General features: G+C 49.6%; 1 protein-coding gene across 1 annotated transcript in view; it reads left to right on the plus strand.

Annotated features, from left to right (window-relative positions):
* MX2 (MX dynamin like GTPase 2) overlaps positions 1-13,399 on the plus strand; it is a 32,445-nt gene extending 19,046 nt beyond the window's left edge. The window contains exons 7-14 of the mRNA XM_032392507.1: positions 2,644-2,842; positions 5,375-5,453; positions 7,496-7,618; positions 7,948-8,089; positions 8,935-9,093; positions 9,560-9,636; positions 10,904-11,158; positions 12,425-13,399. Coding sequence (XP_032248398.1) covers positions 2,644-2,842; positions 5,375-5,453; positions 7,496-7,618; positions 7,948-8,089; positions 8,935-9,093; positions 9,560-9,636; positions 10,904-11,158; positions 12,425-12,655 — 1,265 coding nt within the window. The 3' untranslated portion in view covers positions 12,656-13,399. The remainder of the gene's footprint in view (positions 1-2,643; positions 2,843-5,374; positions 5,454-7,495; positions 7,619-7,947; positions 8,090-8,934; positions 9,094-9,559; positions 9,637-10,903; positions 11,159-12,424) is intronic.
* Positions 13,400-19,535: the final 6,136 nt, after the last annotated feature.

Consider the following 19,535-nt stretch of genomic DNA (forward strand, 5'->3'; position numbering starts at 1 on the left):
TGTCGCCACCAAGGTACAGAGATGGCATTTGGTAAGGTCGCCAATGCCCTCCATGCTGACACACACCTTTACTTCTCTGTCCCCATCTTTCTCCACCTCAGACCCAGTCCGACAGCTGACCACTCCCTCCTTCTCGAAATCTGTCCTTCCTTTGCTGTAACACACAACCCACTGGCCCCCGGGTCACCATCCGCGCTCCGTCTCCTCCTTCACTGGCCACTGGAGGTCACATTCTTAGTCTTGTCTGGTTGTTTCTTCCATTCTCTGACCCCTAAATGTCGGAAACCCAAAACTTGGTTCTGAGATCTCCCCTCTATCAACATGTGCTCTTTAGGCGAGCTTACTCGTCCGTGGCTTTGAGTCTCTCTATGTGCTGGCAAGTCCCAGATCTAAATTTGTAACCCTTACCTCTCCCTAGGCTTGACATCTCCACTTGGATGTCTATTAAACGTCTCCGATGTAATGCGACCAAAACACAGCTCCTGATACCCCGCCCCACCTCAGTTCTCCTCCCTCCCACGGCTTCTCCACCTCACAGCACTGCACCTGCCTGCTCAGCTCTAGAGCCAAATCTGAGAGTCACTCGTGACTCCTCCTTCCCCTGCTTCCATGTCTCATTCATCTGGAATCCCGGTGATTCTGTCTCCAAAACTATACCAAGTCTGTCCACTCCTCTCCATCTCCACGCTCACCACTAGACCAGGCCCCCATCATCTCTTGCCTGGATGACTCAAACGTCCTCTGACTGGGTCTCCAGGCACTCACCTTGCCCACTACAGCACACCCCCCACTGGCCTTTAAGCGGGTAAATAAAGTCAGGCCCCTCCTCTGCTTCTACCCTAACGTTCCCACCTCACAGACATAAACCCTGGACCCCTTTCCTGGACAAAAAAGCCTCCTGTGACCTGGCTGCCTATGCCTCTCTGATCGTGGTTCCCATCGCTTCTGCCTTGCCCACAACTCTCCAGCGTAGCTGTCATCCCCAGGGCCTGGAATGCTCCTCCACCATTCTCATAGGACTGGCTCCTTCCTCTCATTCAGATCTCAGCCAAACGCTGCCCTCCCAGAGGCCTTCTTTGTCACCCAACCCAACACGGCACCATCCGCCCCTGCCTGCACATGACTGGATTTTCATTCTCTGCCAGCACTTCTCAATATCAGATACTTTTTCTTTATTGCTTGTATATCACTAGACTAATTTATCTGGCTTTTACCCACTAGAAGGTAAGGGGATTGTTACGAAATCAGGGACTTGGCAATCTTGTTCACCGCCATTTTCATACCTAAAGCAGTGGGCTTAATAAGCATTTTTAAATTCAATATGAATATGTAATGTATTCAGGAAAGAGTTAATTTAAAAAGAAGAAACATTGTTGACAGTGCTCTTCTCCATGGCCCAGGAGTTGGCACACTGGATGATGCTCATGCCCTGAGGCTGTCGATGGAGGCGTGAGTATTTCCTACTTGAGTTCTTGGCTTCAAACTCAGGCACTGGGTGAGAAGGCCCTCTCTTCCCAGCGAGGGAGAGTTCTCATTGCAAACCTCACTCCTTCCTATCTTCCTACTTTTTCTCAGACTACAGTTCAGTGATCTAGCTTTCCCTGGATGACTGCTGGCTCCAGGGAGGGGCCTTCGTGGCTGTTGTCGTCCTTCCTGGTGGAGGGTCCTCTCCATTGCCGGTGGAAGGTGCCGGCGTAGGTTCAGAGACCTGTCGGCTCCCTTAGTAACATGAAGGTCTGTGCGCACACAAACCTTTTAGTGAATATAAGGGTACACTTTTTTTTTTTTTTAATATTTTATTTATTTGACAGAGAGATAGCGAGAGCAGGAACACAAGCAGGGGGAGTGGGAGAGGGAGAAGCAGGCTTCCCGCGGAGCAAGGAGCCCGATGCGGGGCTTGATCCCAGGAGCCTGGGATCATGACCTGAGCCGAAGGCAGACGCTTAATGACTGAGCCACCCAGGCGCCCCAAGGGTACACTCTTGATGACCACCTTTGGTAATAGGAAGGTAGAACAGAGAGAAATTCAACTGCTTAGATGCCAGGAAAGTTTCAGGAAATGATAAGCCAGATGGCCAGACTGAACCACAAACTGAAAACAAGGGCAAAGAGAGTAGAAGATGACATTAAGTTTCCACCCTAAATAGACAGAAAAATGCAGTGGCTATTTGACACCCTAAGAACATGAGTGGAAATCGATACTCAGAATTCAAAGCGTTCCATCCAATCTAAGTGGGAGGCTGTGGGGGCAGCAGGGGGAGAGGGAGGTAGGGAGGACGCTATCCAAGGAGGCCTCCACCCACAGGAAGAGGGCAGAGTGAGTCTGTGGCGGGAGATACTAGAGGGGGACCCAGACCGTCTGTCCAGCAGGGAATGATCCGTTTCAGGGAACACGGTGGAGCCTGTCTGTTCAATAAATTACACAAGGAAATGACTGAATTGAGTGAGTGGGAGAGCAAATAAAGACGCAGGTAAGAGGGGTGGCGATGGAATGCGTGAATGGGGTTTCAGGCCCTGCGCCACCAGAGCTCCAGAAGGCTTCCCGGGTCCTGGCTGAGGAAGGATCCCAGAGCCTAGCAGCATTCACGTGTATGTGAGGAGAAAACTGACCTTTTCCACTGTCCTTGGCTACTCCTCTCCCAGGAATCCTGACCAAACCAGACCTCGTGGACAAGGGTACCGAACACATGGTCGTGAAAGTGGCGCAGAACCTCACGTACCGTCTGCAGAAGGGCTACATGATCGTGAGGTGCCGGGGACAGGAGGAGATCACCAACAAGCTGAGCCTGGCCGAGGCAACCGAGAAAGAAACGATGTTCTTCCAAGCACATCCGTATTTCAGGTGAGATTCTTTAGGGCCGCCCTAGGACTACCCTCTGTGGAAGCCAGCCCTGCCTTCCAGAACTGGCCAAGATGGTGGCCAAGTGATAGAGATCAATGTAGACTATGTCTGTGTTCACCCCGGGTCTGGGGCGGGGCCCAAGAATTTGTGTTTCTGTCCCATTCCCGGTAGAGGTCAATGTTACCGGGGCAGGGACCGCGCTGTGAACACCACCATTCAAGGTCCTTGGGAAAGCAAAGTCTTGGACGAGAAAAGTGCATTGATGTGCTTTGTCGTCCTGCATCCGAGTGGAAATCCTTGAGGGCCCGTGTGCGGGGACTCACCTGTTGCATGAGAAACACTCAGAGCGGAGCTGGAATAATGGTCCTGTGGGATCCTTCCTGGATTCGTGTATATCACACACTCCGCAAACACTCTGCAGCCTGGTGTGTGGCCCTGGGCTAGCTACGGAGCCTCGCTGTGCCTTTAAAATCAGTTGTTCATGGATTCAACGCATTAGTATTCGTAAAACCCTTAGAACTGTGCCTGCCACTTAGTAAGCACCATTTGAAATCTTTTTTAATATAGTTTTATTGGGGTAAGCACACTTAACATGAGATCAGCCCTCTCAGCAAATGTTTAGGTGCACAGTCCCATTGTTAACTCCAGGCACAATGCTGACCAGCCACCTCTAGAACTTTTTCATCTTGCATAACTGAAATGTCGCCCCTGTTGGTTAGCAAGTCCCTGTCTCCCGTCCCCCAAACACCTGGCAACCACCGCTCCACTCTCTGGTTCTGTGAGTTTGGCCAGTGTAGACAGATCATGTATGTGGCATCAGACAGTATCTGCCCTTCTGGGACTGGCTTATTTCACTCGGCGTAATGTCCTCAAGGTAGGACCCTACTTACCTGTTTTTGCTTTGGTTGCCTGTGCTTTTGGTGTCTACATCCATGAAATCATGTCCAAGACCAATATCATGAATATTTTCCTGAATGTTTTCTTCTAGGAGTCTTTCTTCCCCAAGATTGACTTTATTTATTTATTTATTTATTTATTTATTTATTTGAGAGAGAGCACGAGACAGGGGAGAAGCAGACTCCCCGCGGAGCATGGAGCTCGAGCCCATGACCCTGAGATCATGACCTGAGCCAAAATCAAGGGTCAGAAGCTCAACTAACTGAGCCACCCAGGTGCCCCTCTTCTGGGAGTTTTATAATCTCAGGTCTTACATTCAAGCCTTTTTATTTATTTATTTATTTATTTAGAGCATAAGCACAAGCAGGGGAGGGGCAGAGGGAGAGAGGAAGAGCAGAATCTCAAGCAGGCTCCATGCTCAGCACAGAGCTTGACATGGGGCTCAGTCCCACAACCCTGAGATCAAGACTTGAGCTGAAATCGAGAGTCTGATGCTCAACCGACTGAGCCACGAGGGCGCCTCTTACATTCAAGCCTTTTTAATCAGACTTTTGTGTAATAGTGTAAGATATGGATCCAGTTGCATTATTTTGCACGTGGTTGTCCAGTTTTCCCATCATCGTTCGGTGAAGAGACTATCCTTCCCCCATTGTATACTCTTGACCCTCTGTCAAAGACCAGTTAACTGCATGTGCCTGGGTTTATTTCTGGGCTCACTGTTCTGTTTCATTGGTCTGTATGTCTGTGTTTATGCAAGTACCATATTGTTTTAATTACTGTAGCTTTGTAATATATATTTGAAATCAGGAAGTAGAGTGCCTCCGGGTTTTCCTCTTTATTAAGACTGATTTGGCTATTCGGAAATAATTATTTGTTACAAGAAATAAAATACTAGTTTGGGCAAGTCATTTATCCTCTATGAAGTTAAGTTTGTTTTGTTTTCCTGTAGATAAAAAGATGACTTACCTCATGAGTTTATTGAGATGATAAAAGAGAAAATGAATGTAACCTTTGTAGCACCCTGCTTGCTTGGGTTTGGGCTCACTCCATAATTAGCAACTGTCTTTCTATGCACTACTTGGCTTTCTGATGGCCTGTGTCACCCTAGGGAGCTGACACTTAATAAAGCCCAGAATAGGAAAAATGATCATATAGGTTGTTGACCTTAGAAATAAAACAGTGAGTTCTTTTTCCAGCAAAAATGAATTTATTTGGGAATAACAGAGAATTGCAATCTGGGGTAAAGGAGTCATGGCAAAACCATAGGCAAGTCCAACAAATAAAGAAGAGGAGCATTATTTTATGGAGAAGAAGGGAAAGTTGGGTTGTTTTGAACTCAGTCCATTGAAGAAAGACAAGCGTTCAGGGTGCTGACAGTTTTTCTTTGGCTGAGTTGCAAGGGTGGTGGATTGCTTGTAGGAGAGACGGTGCACATCCTTTTTTCTGGGGCCCAAAGCTGATGATTCTCTCCTGTTGAGGAGGCTTCTGCTGGGTCTGGAATGGACACTTCTTAGACCACGGTATGGCGTGGGAGCTCCCCCTTCTGGCCTCCCGCCTCCATTTCGGCGAGGTTTTCCTGACAGTATTGATAACCAGGGTCCTTCCTGAACGCCCATGTGTTCTGTCTTGTCTCAGAGCTCTCCTGGAGGAAGGAAAGGCTACGGTGCCCTGTCTGGCAGAAAGACTGACCAATGAGCTCATCTTGCACATCAATGTGAGTCAACGGGTTGGGTCGCGAGTTGTAAAAATCACAGCCTACCCAAGTCCCTCCATCCTGAGATGTCTGCGACACCCCCCGAGCTGCCCACACGAGCCAGAAGACAGGCTCATTCTGAAAACCAAACCGCTCATGGTCAGAGGTTCCCAGCAGAGCTTCCAAAACCTGGAAGCAACAGCCGTGTAATGTTGAAGAAGTTGCTCAATCCGTCAATTTGGGGGAAGCAACAAGGGAAGGAAGAACACGATAAGCCACTTTAGAAGGGTAAAAGGAATGAACACGCACTTAGCAAATGTATCCTTTTGCAAGAGGTTAACATTTTGTCGACCTTGAGAATGAAACAGTCAATTATTTTACCAGCAGACAAAAGCAATGAATTCTTCCGAGCCAGGAAACACATACTCCAGGAACATTCGGTTGGAAGGGGCCAGTGGTTCTCAAACTGCACACAAGAGTCACTTGGAAAGCTTATTTAAATTCAGATTCCTGGGTCCCAATTCAAGTTTCTGAGTCGGTAAATCTAGAGGGTAGGAGGCAATGAATTTGCGCTTGTAACTTCCCAGGTGGTCCGGGAAACATACTTTGAGGAGCCCTGATTCCAGTGGAACCCCCTTCATTTGCACAAGAGGGCTTCAAAAGACATACCCCCGTCTAAAGGACACAGCCCCGTCTCATTGACAAAAACTTTGTTTTTGCGAAAAGACACTGCGTTTTGATAAGTATTTTTGATGATATATTTCTCAGCGTTTAAATATTTTACATTAAAACTTTAATTTTACATTTGTGGTATTCTAAGTTAATTTTTTAAAATTCATAACAAGACCATTATGATAATGATCATTTGAAACATCAGGAAAAAATTGAATACATTTCTGACCATAGATTCAAAATGCCTGAAAACAAAACAAAACAAAAAAGAGCCCCTGTGAGGACCTTATTACTTCTGGTGTCGTCCACCTTCATCAGCATCTTACCTGGGCTTGGGATGCTAATCTGCAAACTGCCTTTAACCCCCCACGCACTCCTCCTGTCTGGCCGCAGTGTTCCCACTCACCGAAGCAGACGCTGGGGCCACTGGCCCCTCAGGCCTCGTGTCCACCTGCTTGGGCTGGGGAGGCGGGGAGCAGGACGTGCACTGGGACTCCACCACTTACTCGCTTGGTGACAGGATCAGGCAGCTTGCCTCTCTGAGCCTTAGGTTCCTCTCTCGTAAATCAAAGAGGCAGTAAAGCCATGTGCTTTGTCCTGCAGTGTGGGGCTCAACTGAGATGTGGGGGCTGCAGAACGGCGTTTGGCCCAAAGACAGCCCTCTGTGGTGCCTCTCGATGTCCTGCCTTCTCCTCCCCTTCCTTAGCATCAGCATCGCTGATTGGTTAGGACTCTACCCAGCCTGACACCGATATCCAAGATAGACCCTCTACCCTAGCACCGTTTATCAGTTTATGACACCCAAATGATCACCAACAGAACATTTTACTAAAGGAAGCTTATGTTACATTCAAGTGTACTTGTTCTCTAAAAATATTTTAAAAGATTTTATTATTTTAGAGAGAGAGAGAGAGTATGTGGCAGGGAGGGGCACAGGGAGAGGGAGAGAGAGAATCCCAAGCAGATTCCCCGCTGAGCGCAGAGGCCGGCCTGGGGCTCGATCCCACAGCCCTGAGAGCACGACCTGAGCCAAAACCAAGAGTTGGATGCTTAATCGACTGAGCCACCCAGGTGCCCTTACTTGTTCTCTAAATACAGAGCACCAAGCCAAACCAAAACCTGGCCACCTCTTGATTCCTCCCCACCCCAATGACATTAACAAAACAGCAAATTTCTACACTAGATCTTTCAGGCCGTGGCGCACACCCATTGCACGCAAAGCCATCCTTGGGCTCTTTAACAGGTGTCCGTGTTAACAAGCTTCACACAATAATAGAGATTCCGGGTCCCCTTGAAAGCTTTCACATGGGATTCCGCCCATGTATCTAAGAAACCTATCAGCCAATTTCATCAAGCTGCAGAGTTTCATTGTTTGCTATTATTTTGTTCAGAAATCACTCCCGTTGTTAGAAAAGCAAATAAGGGAGAGCCACCAGAGGGCGACGGAGGAGCTGCACCAGTGTGGAGACGACATCCCCAGCAATGAAGCCGATAGAATGTTCTTTCTGATCGAGGTGAGGGTGACCGGGACTCCTTATGACACTCAGGCACAGAAACTGGTTTCTGTGTCACCAGATCCCTGTAGATGGCCACATCCTCCCTGGCGGCCCAGCACCTCTTGAGATGGCCCCCCATGCGTCCCTGCCCGGGGCATGCCGGCAGCCCTGTTTTGCAGGGAGCTGCCCGCCATTTGTCTCACCTGGGAGATGGAGTGGTTGGGTAGCTGACCAGATTTCTGGCAGCCCCCCCCCCCTCCGCCCCACACCACACGCTGCAGCCCCAGGCAGGTCCCAGCTCTTTAATGTGATTACAGCGCAGATTGATGACTTTATCTCATTTTCAGAAAATTAAGATGTTTAATCAGGACATTGAAAAGTTAATAGGGGGAGAAGAAGTCGTAAAGAAGAAAGATACCCGCTTATTTAACAAAATCAGGGAGGATTTTGAAAGCTGGGTACTTGTACTCACAGCCAATACCCAAAAAGGTAAGTCCTGGGACAAGGCTCCCCCTAAACATCTTGGGGTCATATTTACCAAGACCAGAGGCTACTTCTGGCTCAGAAGAAGTGTGAAAACAGCCGAACATGCCCACACAAGACACCATGGGGCCCCTTAGCAATGGATCACCTCTTCTCAGCCATCAATGTAGAGCCTTGCCCTCACCAAATTCTACAATTCTACCACCTCCAGCTTTCTTCTTGCTCCTTTGTTTGGAGACTAGACAATTCTACTTACCTCATTTGCCTTTTTCTCTTCGCCCCTAATGCAAGACCGCAGAGGTCGGTGGTTTGATAAGAATCTCCTTGCTTTGCCTGAGGAAGTTCCAATTTCCCTTCTGCCAGAGTCCAGATGCCTGCAGGGTGTGTGTGTGTGTGTGTGTGTGTGTGTGTGTGTGTGTGTGTGTGTCGTATCTTTGTTTTGGCACTTGATAAAAACAGCACTGTTCATGTCCATGGTAGGATTCCTCCAACTGTAGTCTGGGTGTGTTCTTGGGAGATCTGTAAGTGCTGTAATAATATTTAAGTTTCTGTTTTCGTGGAACTAATCCGGTACTTTCTACCAGTTACAAACACTAAGCTCATCTCTCAGGGTGATGACTCTCAACTGAAACACGTTTCCATAGGATAACAATTTTGTTTCTTAAAAGTCAGTTTTCCTTAAACTGGCATTATCAGACCATAATTTTTTTTTCATTATGAAAAAACTCCATTTAGAAATATTGCCTTGGGGTACCGTGGGTGAGCAAGGCTGCAATAAAAAAAATGTTTCTATTTGTAAAATGTTTGTGGAATCATTAGACTTCACCATGGTGGTCTGTCTTATACTGCAGTTAAAAATACTATTCACGAAGAAGTCTCAATATATGAAAAGCAGTATCGCGGTAAAGAGCTTCTTGGATTTGTCAGCTACAAGACGTTCGAGACCATAGTGCACCAGTACATGGAACAGCTGGTAGACCCCGCGCTCACCATTCTCCACAAGGCTGTTGGTGAGGAGCTCTCCCAGTGCCTTGCACATGGTCAGCCCAGCCCGGTACCTTCCACCTTCTGTCGGGCTCAGTGCCTTAGAGGGAAGGATCGGGGTGCAATTATCAAACCAAGCAGGAAGATCTTCTTTGACCATTTTGGGGGGAAGACAAGAGTGCACAGGAGCGTGGTCTGGCTATTCCTCCCCTCCACCCAACCATGCCGGGGTATAGCCAGGTCCTAGTCCTGGAGAGAACACACACTCCATGAAAGGACAGCAAGTGGACAGGACCCGGGCAGGGTGGGGGTGGGGGTGGCTTTTGTGTCTCCGTGGGACAATGTACTGTCCCCTCCTTCTCTCTTGGTCTATAGATCTGGGGAGCGCGACATTGGAATGGGGTCCACGTAACGTGATTTCACTTCCCTGTGTCTCTCACCTGTTTTATTCCTGCTTGCGATTTACGGATGCTTTGTTCTTTCTTTGGTCAGAAATTGTCCAACAAACGTTCGCCGATGCAGCCAAGAGGCATTTTCGTGAATTTTCCAACCTCAGTCAAACAGCCCAGGTCAGCACCCACAGTCTACGTGCCAGTCACCTGTACTGCTGGCTCTTTTATCTGGGTCTAACCTTTGAGAGAAGTGGGATATTTACTGTCGTTTAGAAATCCAGAGCCAAGGTTATAACTGCGGGCCGGCTGGGCTGGTGGCAGCCAGTCTGCCCTCCCCGGGAGGGACGAACAAAGCTCTCGGTCGAGTTACCCTGTCTATGGGAGCTTCCGCCGCACGGTGGGCTGGAGGCTCCGTGGTGATGCTCTGAACATACCTGGTGACTGCCCGGTTCTTTGAATCTCTTTCTACCACAAAGGACAGAATAATCCACTAGTCCTACTCCAAAATCTTTCCAAGTGGGACTTAAAAATATTGTCGCAGCTCTGTTGGTTTCCACTGAAACAGCTCTGATTTCCCTCTCAGTGATGGGAACCAGGGGTGTTCCTGGTCCCCCCCCCCGCCATCCCCAGGCTCTAGATAAAAACCCTCCTCTGCCCAAGCCTGGGCCAGTGGGTCTGAATCTCATTCCACAACTCAGGTGAGCAGGAAAGAGAATTTCTGCCATTTTCCCGTAACAACCGAATGTCTCCTTTTACCTCTTTGGCCAGTTGGTGGAAACTCAGTCTGACTTCTGACCTCTCCATCTCTTCCAAGGGCTTCGTCTGAGGCCTCGGGTGCCTCACCAGGGGATGGGGGACAGGCCGGGTCCTGGACCACCATTTCTCCAGCAGCCTGTCCTTCCCAGGCCCTGCTTGTTGGCCCCCTGCCCCCCCCACGCTCCTGACCCCAAGAAGGGGCTCTTCTCCACCACGTCATCCCTTCCCTTCCCAGAATGCCCCTGACTGCGGGGGTAACACAGGAGTCACGGGATTTCTGGGAAACAGAGATGTCAAGCTGTTACCCCACTGTGTTCATTGGTGCAGATTCATTCTTGAATGCGTGGATTCAAGCTGATTAGAGAGACCACAGTGATGGACGTAGAAGTATAGAGTAGACCACGATCGAGGAGGCAGGCAGACGGTGATGTGGGAGCGAAGGGAGGTCGGGGCAGAGAGGAGGACCCGCAGCAGAGGAGTGGGCAGAACCCTGCAGGGGTAGAGACACAGGATGGAGGAGGATAGCAGCATGGGGTGCAGCGGTCCTCCTCAGAGTCGCCATGTAAAATCAAGGCCTTCCTGGACCTGAAATTACGTCTAATACCATCCCAACATAATAGGACTTCCTACGATGTTTAAAACAACAAGGGGGAGGCAAGAAGTCACGTGCTTTCTCTTATCCAACCAGAACAAGATTGAAGACATAAAAACGAGACAAGCAGAAACAGCAGAAAATCTGATCCGACTTCAGTTCAGAATGGAGCAGCTGGTTTATTGTCAAGACGAGATTTACAGCGTGGTTCTGAACCAAGTCCGGAAAGAGGTTTTTAACCCAGCGGGAAAGCCCTTGAAGGATCCTGAGTTGAAACTGCCATTCTCAAAAGATCTGTCTTCGGTGTCGTCCATCACTGAGATTGGGGTGCACCTGAATGCCTATTTCTGGGTAAGCACATAGGTCGGTGGCGGGGGTATTGGCCCCGCAGACCCCAGGCATTCTGACTGAAGCTGCTTCCCAGGGGAAGGCGGGAGGGGCCGCTACTCGGTTTGAAGCCCCTTCTGCAGTGAGAAATGCTCACATATTGTCTCATTTATAGTTATAACCCTGTTGTTACAACATATAGTTGTAACCCTGTCTAGGAACTTTTAATTAATTTGGGAATTTGGGAATCAGGTTTTTAATGTGACAAAGCATGCATTCCAACTGCAAAGTTCTTTATATTTTATGCTATGCGTGAATTACAAAATTGCTATTATCAGAATACAGCAAAATACAACAAGCACTAACTTTACTAGTTAGCATTTAGTTTTCCGTGATGTTCAGAAGGCATTCGGGACTCAAACGGCCTCAAATTCACCGGCTCCACAAAATAGGAATGAAAATTCCTTTCCCTAGATTCTGTGACCCAATCACCTCCAGAGTTTCCAAACCTCCGTCCATGGACAGAAATGTGGGGTGCATAGAAAGGAAAGTAATTTTAACCTGCAAAGAAGCCCAACTCCTGAAGCCTTTTCTTTTTTTTTTTTAAAGATTATTTATTTTAGAGAGAGAGAGAGCGAGCTAGAGCAGGGGGAGGAGCAGAAGGAGAGGGGCAGAGAGAGAGAAGCAGACTCCCCACTGAGCATGGAGCTCGATGCACGGCTCGATCTCACGACCCTGAGATCATGACCTGAGCTGAAATCAAGAGCCAGACACTTAACCCACTGAGCCCCCCAGGTGCCCATCCTGAAACCTTTTCTGAATCAGAATAGAAAGTAGTTACCCAGATGTGAGGTCCAGCTGCCAGGCAAACTTGTTCTTCTTACCTATGCAGACAGGGAATGAGGTGGCCACTAAAGCAGGTCCCAATCTGCTCCCAGAAGGGGCCAGGGGATCGCAGGGCCCAGAGGACTCTCTGGGGAGGTGGAGTCAGGGTGGGGGTGGAGGAGGAGAGGGGCGGAGCTCCCAGGAAGGCTGGGATGTCCAGAAGTGTACTATGGGTTTGCTAGCCTGCAAGGTGGGTTCTTAGTACCCGAGGGGATACCTGCCTGTCGTCGAACTCAGGCAGCCCAGATAGAACTTTCCCATGGCTCAGTGCTGACCACTGCAGTGGGGTGGACAGGACCACCAGGACCTATCGAGGCAATTACCCATGGGTCCAAGAATCCCAAGGCTTTGCTGCAACCACAGGCCAAGACCCCTCCCGCTGACCCTTCTTATCCCCTCTTCCAGGAAGCCAGCAAACGTCTCGCCAACCAGATCCCATTCATAATTCAGTATTTCATACTCCAAGAGTTCGGCAGTTGCTTACAGAAAGCCATGATGCAGATCCTGCAGGACAGAGAGCACTATTCCTGGCTGCTTCAAGAGCAGAGCGACACCTCTGCCAGGAGGAGAGCCCTTAAGCAGAAGATTTACCGGCTGGCTCAGGCGCGCCGCGCTCTCTATAATTTCTGCAATTAAAGGGGCTGGGTCCACGGAGGGGCAACGATGCTTTTGGGTTTTCTTTTCTGTGCATTCACTGTAAGGGGATGGGAGAAGTGGCCTCGCATTTGGAACCAGGCTTTTCTGTTGCCGCCTGCATCCACCTTTGCTGTCCTGCATTTGCGCTCAGCACCAGTTTGTATCTGAAGTCCACGTGCACCCGGGGCTGTCACCTCTGCCAGGAGGCCTTCTCTGATCTCCCCAAAGAGGCGGCTCTCCAGTCCTTGAGCCCCACAGCCCCCAGTTACAGCGTTCTCAAATACTGCTCTCTTTCTTTGTTAGATTGTAAGAGACCCCAGAGGGGGGAGGTCAGGATCATATTCTTTTGTATTCCCGGAATCTTGAATGACACCTGCTACACACGAGCCCCTTAATGAATTATATCTCACTGAACACATGAATGATGAAGACCACCTGGCGCTGTGGCTTAAATCCAGACTTCGGTGGTTTGAGATGGTGTCCCTTGGCCGGTCACTCTCAGAGCAATTCAGCCATGCCACCTGCTTCCCCGTGTTGACTGTAGCCGTGTTTCCAGCCCCCCAGGGGAAACTGGCGTGGGCGACACCGATTTTAATGTGCACTGTTTCCCTGGCTGCAACGAGCTCCCATTGCTACGTTAAGTCCTGAAGAGAAGTTTAATAAGGAAAAACGTTTTTTAAAGATTTTATTTATTTACCTGACAGAGAGAGAGCACAAGCAGGGGGAGCAAGAGAGGGAGAAGCAGGCTTCCTGCGGAGCAGGGAGCCCGACGCGGGGCTCGGTTTCAGGACCCTGGGATCATGACCTGAGCTGAAGGCAGACGTTTAACTGACTGAGCCACCCAGGCGCCCCAGGAAAAGCATTTTTTTTTTAATGTAGAGGTTCACACCAGTGGCCATCTCTAGATTGGAGGATTACAGCTAATTTTATTTTCTTCGTCAGGCTAAGCAATACCTACTTCAGAGGAATTTTAGGAGGGTTAAGTGAAACCATTTCTACAAAACACCTGTCCCGAAGCCGGTGTTCAAAAATGCCAACAATTCTTCGCTCTCCTCTTTCTTCCTTACTCTCTAGGTCCATAGAGCAGCCGCCCTTCTAAAGCCCTCCCAGCCAGCTCTAACACCCCGTTCTTTGATCTCTGTGAGGCAGGTGTTATGTGGGGTTAGATGAGCCCGACCTCATGGTTTTGCACAGGCATGCCCAGTTTTCCCAGCACCATTTGTTGAAGAGATCATCCTTCCCCCATCGGTCTCGGCACCCCCATCCAAAATCATTTGGCCATATATGCAAGCATTTATTTCTGGGCTCTCTGTTCTAGTCCATTGGTCTGTGTCTGTCTTTAGGCCAGTACCACACTGTTTTGATAATGGTAGCTTTGTAGTAAGTTTTGAAATGAAGAAGTGTGAGTCCTTAGCTTCCTTCTTCTTTTTCAGGATTGTTTTGCCAATTTCGGGGTAGCTTGAGATTCCACGTGAATCTTACAGTGGGTTTTTCTCTCTCTACAAAAAATGTCATTGGGATTTTGACAGGGATTGCACTGACTCTGGAGGTCACTTTGGGTGGTATTTGCATCTTAACAATATTCAGTCTTGCAATTCATGAACACTGGATGTCTTCCCGTGTATTTATGTCTTCTTTAATATCTTTGAGCAATGTTTTATAGTTTTCAGTATGTCTTTCATTTCCTTGATTAAGTTAATCCCTAAGTAGTTTATTCTTTTTGATGCTGTTGTAAGTGGAACTGTTTTTCTTCATTTCTTTTTCAGATCGTTCATTGTTAGGGACCAGAAATGCAACATTTTTGGGGTGTTTTTTTTTGCTGAATATTTGTGGTTTTCCACATATAAAGTCATACAATTTGTGAACAGAGGTAATTGTACTTATTCCTTTCCAATTTGGATGCCTTTTGTTTCGTTACCTTGCTGGATTGCTCTTCTGATAATACCTTGAATAGAAGTGGCAAAGGCTGGGAACCTTGTAAAGTGTCCCAGATTTTGAAGAACCTTTGCAAGATTGAAGCTAATGGTTATGAAAAGAGCGTATGAAAGAGAAAATATTGGTCTTAGTTTTGGTGTCCTTTACTTTTCTTTTTTCTTTTGTAATTTGGACTTTTCCCCTCATTTTATGAGTTGGGTCACATACACAAATAGCAGTGCTGAGAAGACCCACTGTCCCTGTTCCCTTTGTTGTCTTCTTAACCTTTAAATTATAGATGCTGTTGTGAAAATAAAGTCTGAGAAAAATAAAGTCTGATATTTAATATTTGTTCCATTAATTGCATATTCAAAGCTTCCCCATTTCACACGTAAGTGCAAGCGCGCGTGAGGGCGCACACACACACACACACACACACACACACACACACACATACAACAGAGCCTCGGCCAAAGCTTCTCATTTGCCACCTCAGGACCGACCCCAAGCCCAGGTGCCCGCACCCAGGGAATGTGCTCAGGCCTGGCGTCCCCGAGTCCTGGGGCTGCCGCAGCAAAGTACCACGAACTGGATGGCTTCACACAGAGGTCTGTTCTCTCACACTCCGGAGGCTCGAGGTCTGAAGTCCACTGGAGCGGAGGGACAAGGTGTCCAGGCCGCTCCCCCAGTTGCGGGTGGTTGCAGCCGTCCTGGGCGGTCCGGGCCTGGCCCCTGCGCCGGCCGGTCTCTGCCCGGTCTGCATCGGCCTTCTCCGTGTCTCTCAGGCCCATGTCCCTCGCCTTTCTCTTCTAGACACCAGTCGTCAGGTGGAGTCAGGACGACCTCATCTCGGGATCCATAACTTAATGACATCTGCAGAGATGCTCCTAACAAATCAGGACACGGTCCCAGGCTCCGGGGCTTAGCGCGGCACCTGGCTTCTGGGGACCACAGCGGGGCGCACAGCACCCGGCTTCCCAGCAGGGCGCAGCACGGGGCTGAGAGCGGGCCGCGCACCCATCAGAATAAGCCCACGGCTGCAACAGCACCCCCACATCTCCGCAGCTGGGGACACTCCTTGAACAAAACACGAGAGTAGAGACACAGACGTGTCCTCTGCTCTTCCTTCTTACGCCCGGGCCACTCCCTCGCGCACACACACGCGCACGCACACGCACACACACACACATGCACACGATAGCTTCCTCCTCCACGGCTGCTGTGGGGCTGGGGTTTTGTTCCGAGCAAGTGCAGAAGGAAGCCATTCAGCCAGACTGGTGCAAGGAGGTCAGCCGCCATCACCGAGGGCTTGGCAGAGACCCCGGGCGGGGAGAGGAGAGGCGAGGCTTCACAGTGGGAAACCCGGAGGCTCCGGGCTCTCCCCGAGGGGGCTGCGGCCCGGGGAGGCCTGCGGCGCTAACTAGAAGCAGGCATGCCACGTGACCGGTTAGGGGTCTATATTCGGCTTTCTCTGGTTGGTCCGAAATCAGCAATAGGGACAAAGAATTAGGGAATCTGTCAGTTATTAAGCAAACCCTAGTCATTTGGAGCTAATGGTTATGGAGATTACTGTTTAGCTTTCTGGACTGTTGGTAGAGAGCAGTGGGGCTTCCTACGTCTGACTTACAACAGGCTGCCTACCTGGGCTGGTCACTGCAGAGAACAGGTTGGTTTCCCGGGCAGGTGGCTGCAAGAGCTCTGTTCTTACAGACGGTCTGGCCGCTGTGTGAGTAGTCTCTCACAGCTTCCCTTACCCTGGGGGACCTCCCCTTCTCCCCTGCCCCTGGGTGCTGCCGGACAGCCCCTTGCTGGTGAGATCCGCTGTCATTGCTGTCTGGTGGGCGGCCGGGGTATGGAGCCACGCCCCCGTGTTTCTGCTACCCTGATATGGCTCAGGGGCGGCAGGTGCTCTTGTGGGGAGGGAGGTGTGTTCCCTTCAATCAACAGTACGGTGATGAGACCAAAGGGTATTCATGAAAAGGTATCAACAAATGGGATAAACAAATCCAGATTTCCCATCTTGTTTCTGCCCCGTGAGGCCCTACGATGGCTTTTGTCATGAAATTACCTGAATTTCCCATTCAGGAATCCTGAATTCCTGAATTCTGAATCCTGAATCCTGAATCCTGAAATTTCCTATCAGTTTCTTGGGATCAGGGATTCACGTGCTCCTCAGCAGGTGCCTCAGGTTCCCAGGGGGTGTCTCATGGGGCTGGCCCAGCTGCGGGCCAGGCACCTGCACTCTTAGCTGGAGGCTCAGCTTGGGGAGGATTCACTTCTGTGATGGGCTGAAGAATGGTCCTAGTCCCCGGTACCTGAGTGTGAACGGAACTGTATACAATCTCTGCACACGAGAGACTCCATGCTGAGGCTTCATTTTACTTTCTAACTAATGAGCTCTTGAACTGGGTCAGAATCCGTAATTGTTTTACAAGCAGTTGCTCATAAAATCCAACAGGATGACTGGCAAATTTGACCACAGACTGCTGATATGAACTTGACGAAGAGAGAAGAGTTAACGAACGCATACCAGGAATAGTTTTGTTTGAGGGCACTAAGAAAGGAATTGATTAGCTGGTAATCAAAAGTGGCTCAGCTGGTTAGCACTGAATTCACGGGTTTGGTTTTTTTTTTAAGATTTTATTTATTTATGGGCACCTGGGTGGCTCAGTTGGTTAAGCGACTGCCTTCAGCTCAGGTCATGATCCTGGAGTCCCGGGATCGAGTCCCACATCAGGCTCCCTGCTCAGCAGGGAGTCTGCTTCTCCCTCTGACCCTCCTCCTTCTCATGCTCTCTGTCTCTCATTGTCTCTCTCACAAATAAATAAAATCTTAAAAAAAAAAATTTTTTTAAAGATTTTATTTATTTATTTGACAGAGACAAAGTGAGAGAAGGAACACAAGCAGGGGGAGTGGGAGAGGGAGAAGCAGGCTTCCCGCTGAGCAGGCTTCCCGCTGACCAGGACCCCTGGATCATGACCTGAGCCGAAGACACTTAACGACTGAGCCATCCAAGTGCCCCTCACGGGGTTTTTTTCTTCCTTATCTAAATCACGTGATTGTCTTATTCTTTCTCATAAAACCGCCTTGCTTTCCCTACCCGAGTGGGACACTTTTCTGGTTACTCTGGCATATGTGCTCCCAGAGTTGCAATTTGGAGGCGCCAAATTAAGGCCCTTGCTTTCTCCAAGTTTTGCCCCTCTTCCTCAGCTGGCAGCTACTTTATTTATTTTTTAAAAGATTTTATTTATTTATTTATTTATAGAGCTCGAGCAGGAGGGGGGCAGAGGAAGAGGGAGAGAGGATCTCACGCAGATGCCACACCGAGTGCAGGGCTCAATCTCACGACCCTGAGATCACAACCTGAGCTGAAATCAAGAGCCGGACGCTCAACCGACTGAGCCACCCAGGCGCCCTGGGGGGCAGCTACTTTAAATGGAGAAAGGGTCTCTATGGGTCTGAGGAAGCTAAAGACCTCAAGATGGGGAGAGGACCCCGGATTATCCAGGTGGGCCCCAGGTGCCATCCCAGGTGTCCTCAGGAGAGGGAGGGGGAGCAAGAACCAATGCAAAGAAGGAGCCGATCAGAAGATGCACCCTGCTGGCTTTGGAGAAGGAGGAAGGGGCCATGAGCCAAGGCAAGCAAGGAACGCAGCTCTCGAGGCTGGACAAGGCGAGGAGAAGCATTCTGTCCAGTCTCTAGAGGGAGCGTGGCCCCGTCAACACTGTGACTTCAGCCCCGCGGGAAACTGACCTTGGACTTCTGGCCTCAGAACCGTAAGACAGTAAGTGTCTGTTGTTTTAAGGCACTGAGTTTGTGGCAATTTGTTACAGCAGCTGCGGGAGACCAATACAGCCCCCAAGCTCACTCTCCGGTCTGTGGACAGGCCTCAGGCCCTTGGTGGCCGTGGCCAAAGACATCAGTTCTTTGCCACGTCACATGTTGGTACGTTACCACAACATGGCAGCCCAAATGAAAGGTCCACAGGATTATCAGGATCAGGATGGCATTTTGTAAATAGAATTGACTGGCTTTTTCTTAAAGCTGCCCAAATGAGTGTGATTGACACTCTTCAGTGTAGCAGCCTGTTCCTGTCATGGTACCTGGAACACGGCAGATGTTTTAGAAATGTTTTTTTGGAGCAATGAGTGATGACTGGCGGGTGCTTGCAAAGGCAACACAGAGAACAGGATGGCTCGTGAAAACATGGAAAGGAGTCGCCATTTCTCACTAGCTGTGTGCTTTGGGGCAAAGGAGTCCACTTCTCTGAGCCTTCACTTCCTGTTTGACTGATTCTTGCTCTACTGGAGATGGTGTGTAAAGAAATTGATCTCGCGTATCTGACAGGGTTAATATGGCATGGATGCTCCACAGCCAAGGGATGGCATTTTTAGTAGAGACATCGTGTGGGGGTCTCTCCACTTCCTACACTATATATGGGCTGCCCAAGCAAGCATCCCACTTTCTATAGTATGAAATACTGAGCGCAGTCGCAGGCAGAGGAGGAATGAAGCGGCCTGGGTTGCAATTTGAGAACTGGTGGAAAGAACAGATTGCGCACAGTTCCAGAAGCCCTTTGGGAAAGGTCCTGGGAAGGCGGGTCACAGTGCTACTGCCTCCCTTATCGGAAAAATAAGCTTTCACAAAGTGCCTGGAGAATCCCCTGAAAATGCAGACTGATTCAGTGGTCTGAGGGTGGCCCTAGACCCTGCAGTTCTTACAAGCTTCCAGGGGAAGCCAATGCTGCTGGCCCCTCCTTCGAGAAGCACGAATCTATGGCGCGGGTCCATGCAGGAGAAAACAAAACGGGGCAAAGGACACTCACGCTCCGGGCAGCAGAGAAGGGACGCTGCGCGGGGGCGCACTGCTCGGCCCTTCGGCCTGGACGGCGTCAGACGCCCCACGAGCGCCGCCCCCCCCAGACCTCACCCCCTCTCCACCCCCGCCCCCGCCCCCTCCAGTGCGG

The sequence above is a fragment of the Phoca vitulina genome, unplaced genomic scaffold, assembly GCF_004348235.1.
Source record: "Phoca vitulina isolate PV1807 unplaced genomic scaffold, GSC_HSeal_1.0 scaffold68, whole genome shotgun sequence".
NCBI lineage: Eukaryota > Metazoa > Chordata > Mammalia > Carnivora > Phocidae > Phoca > Phoca vitulina.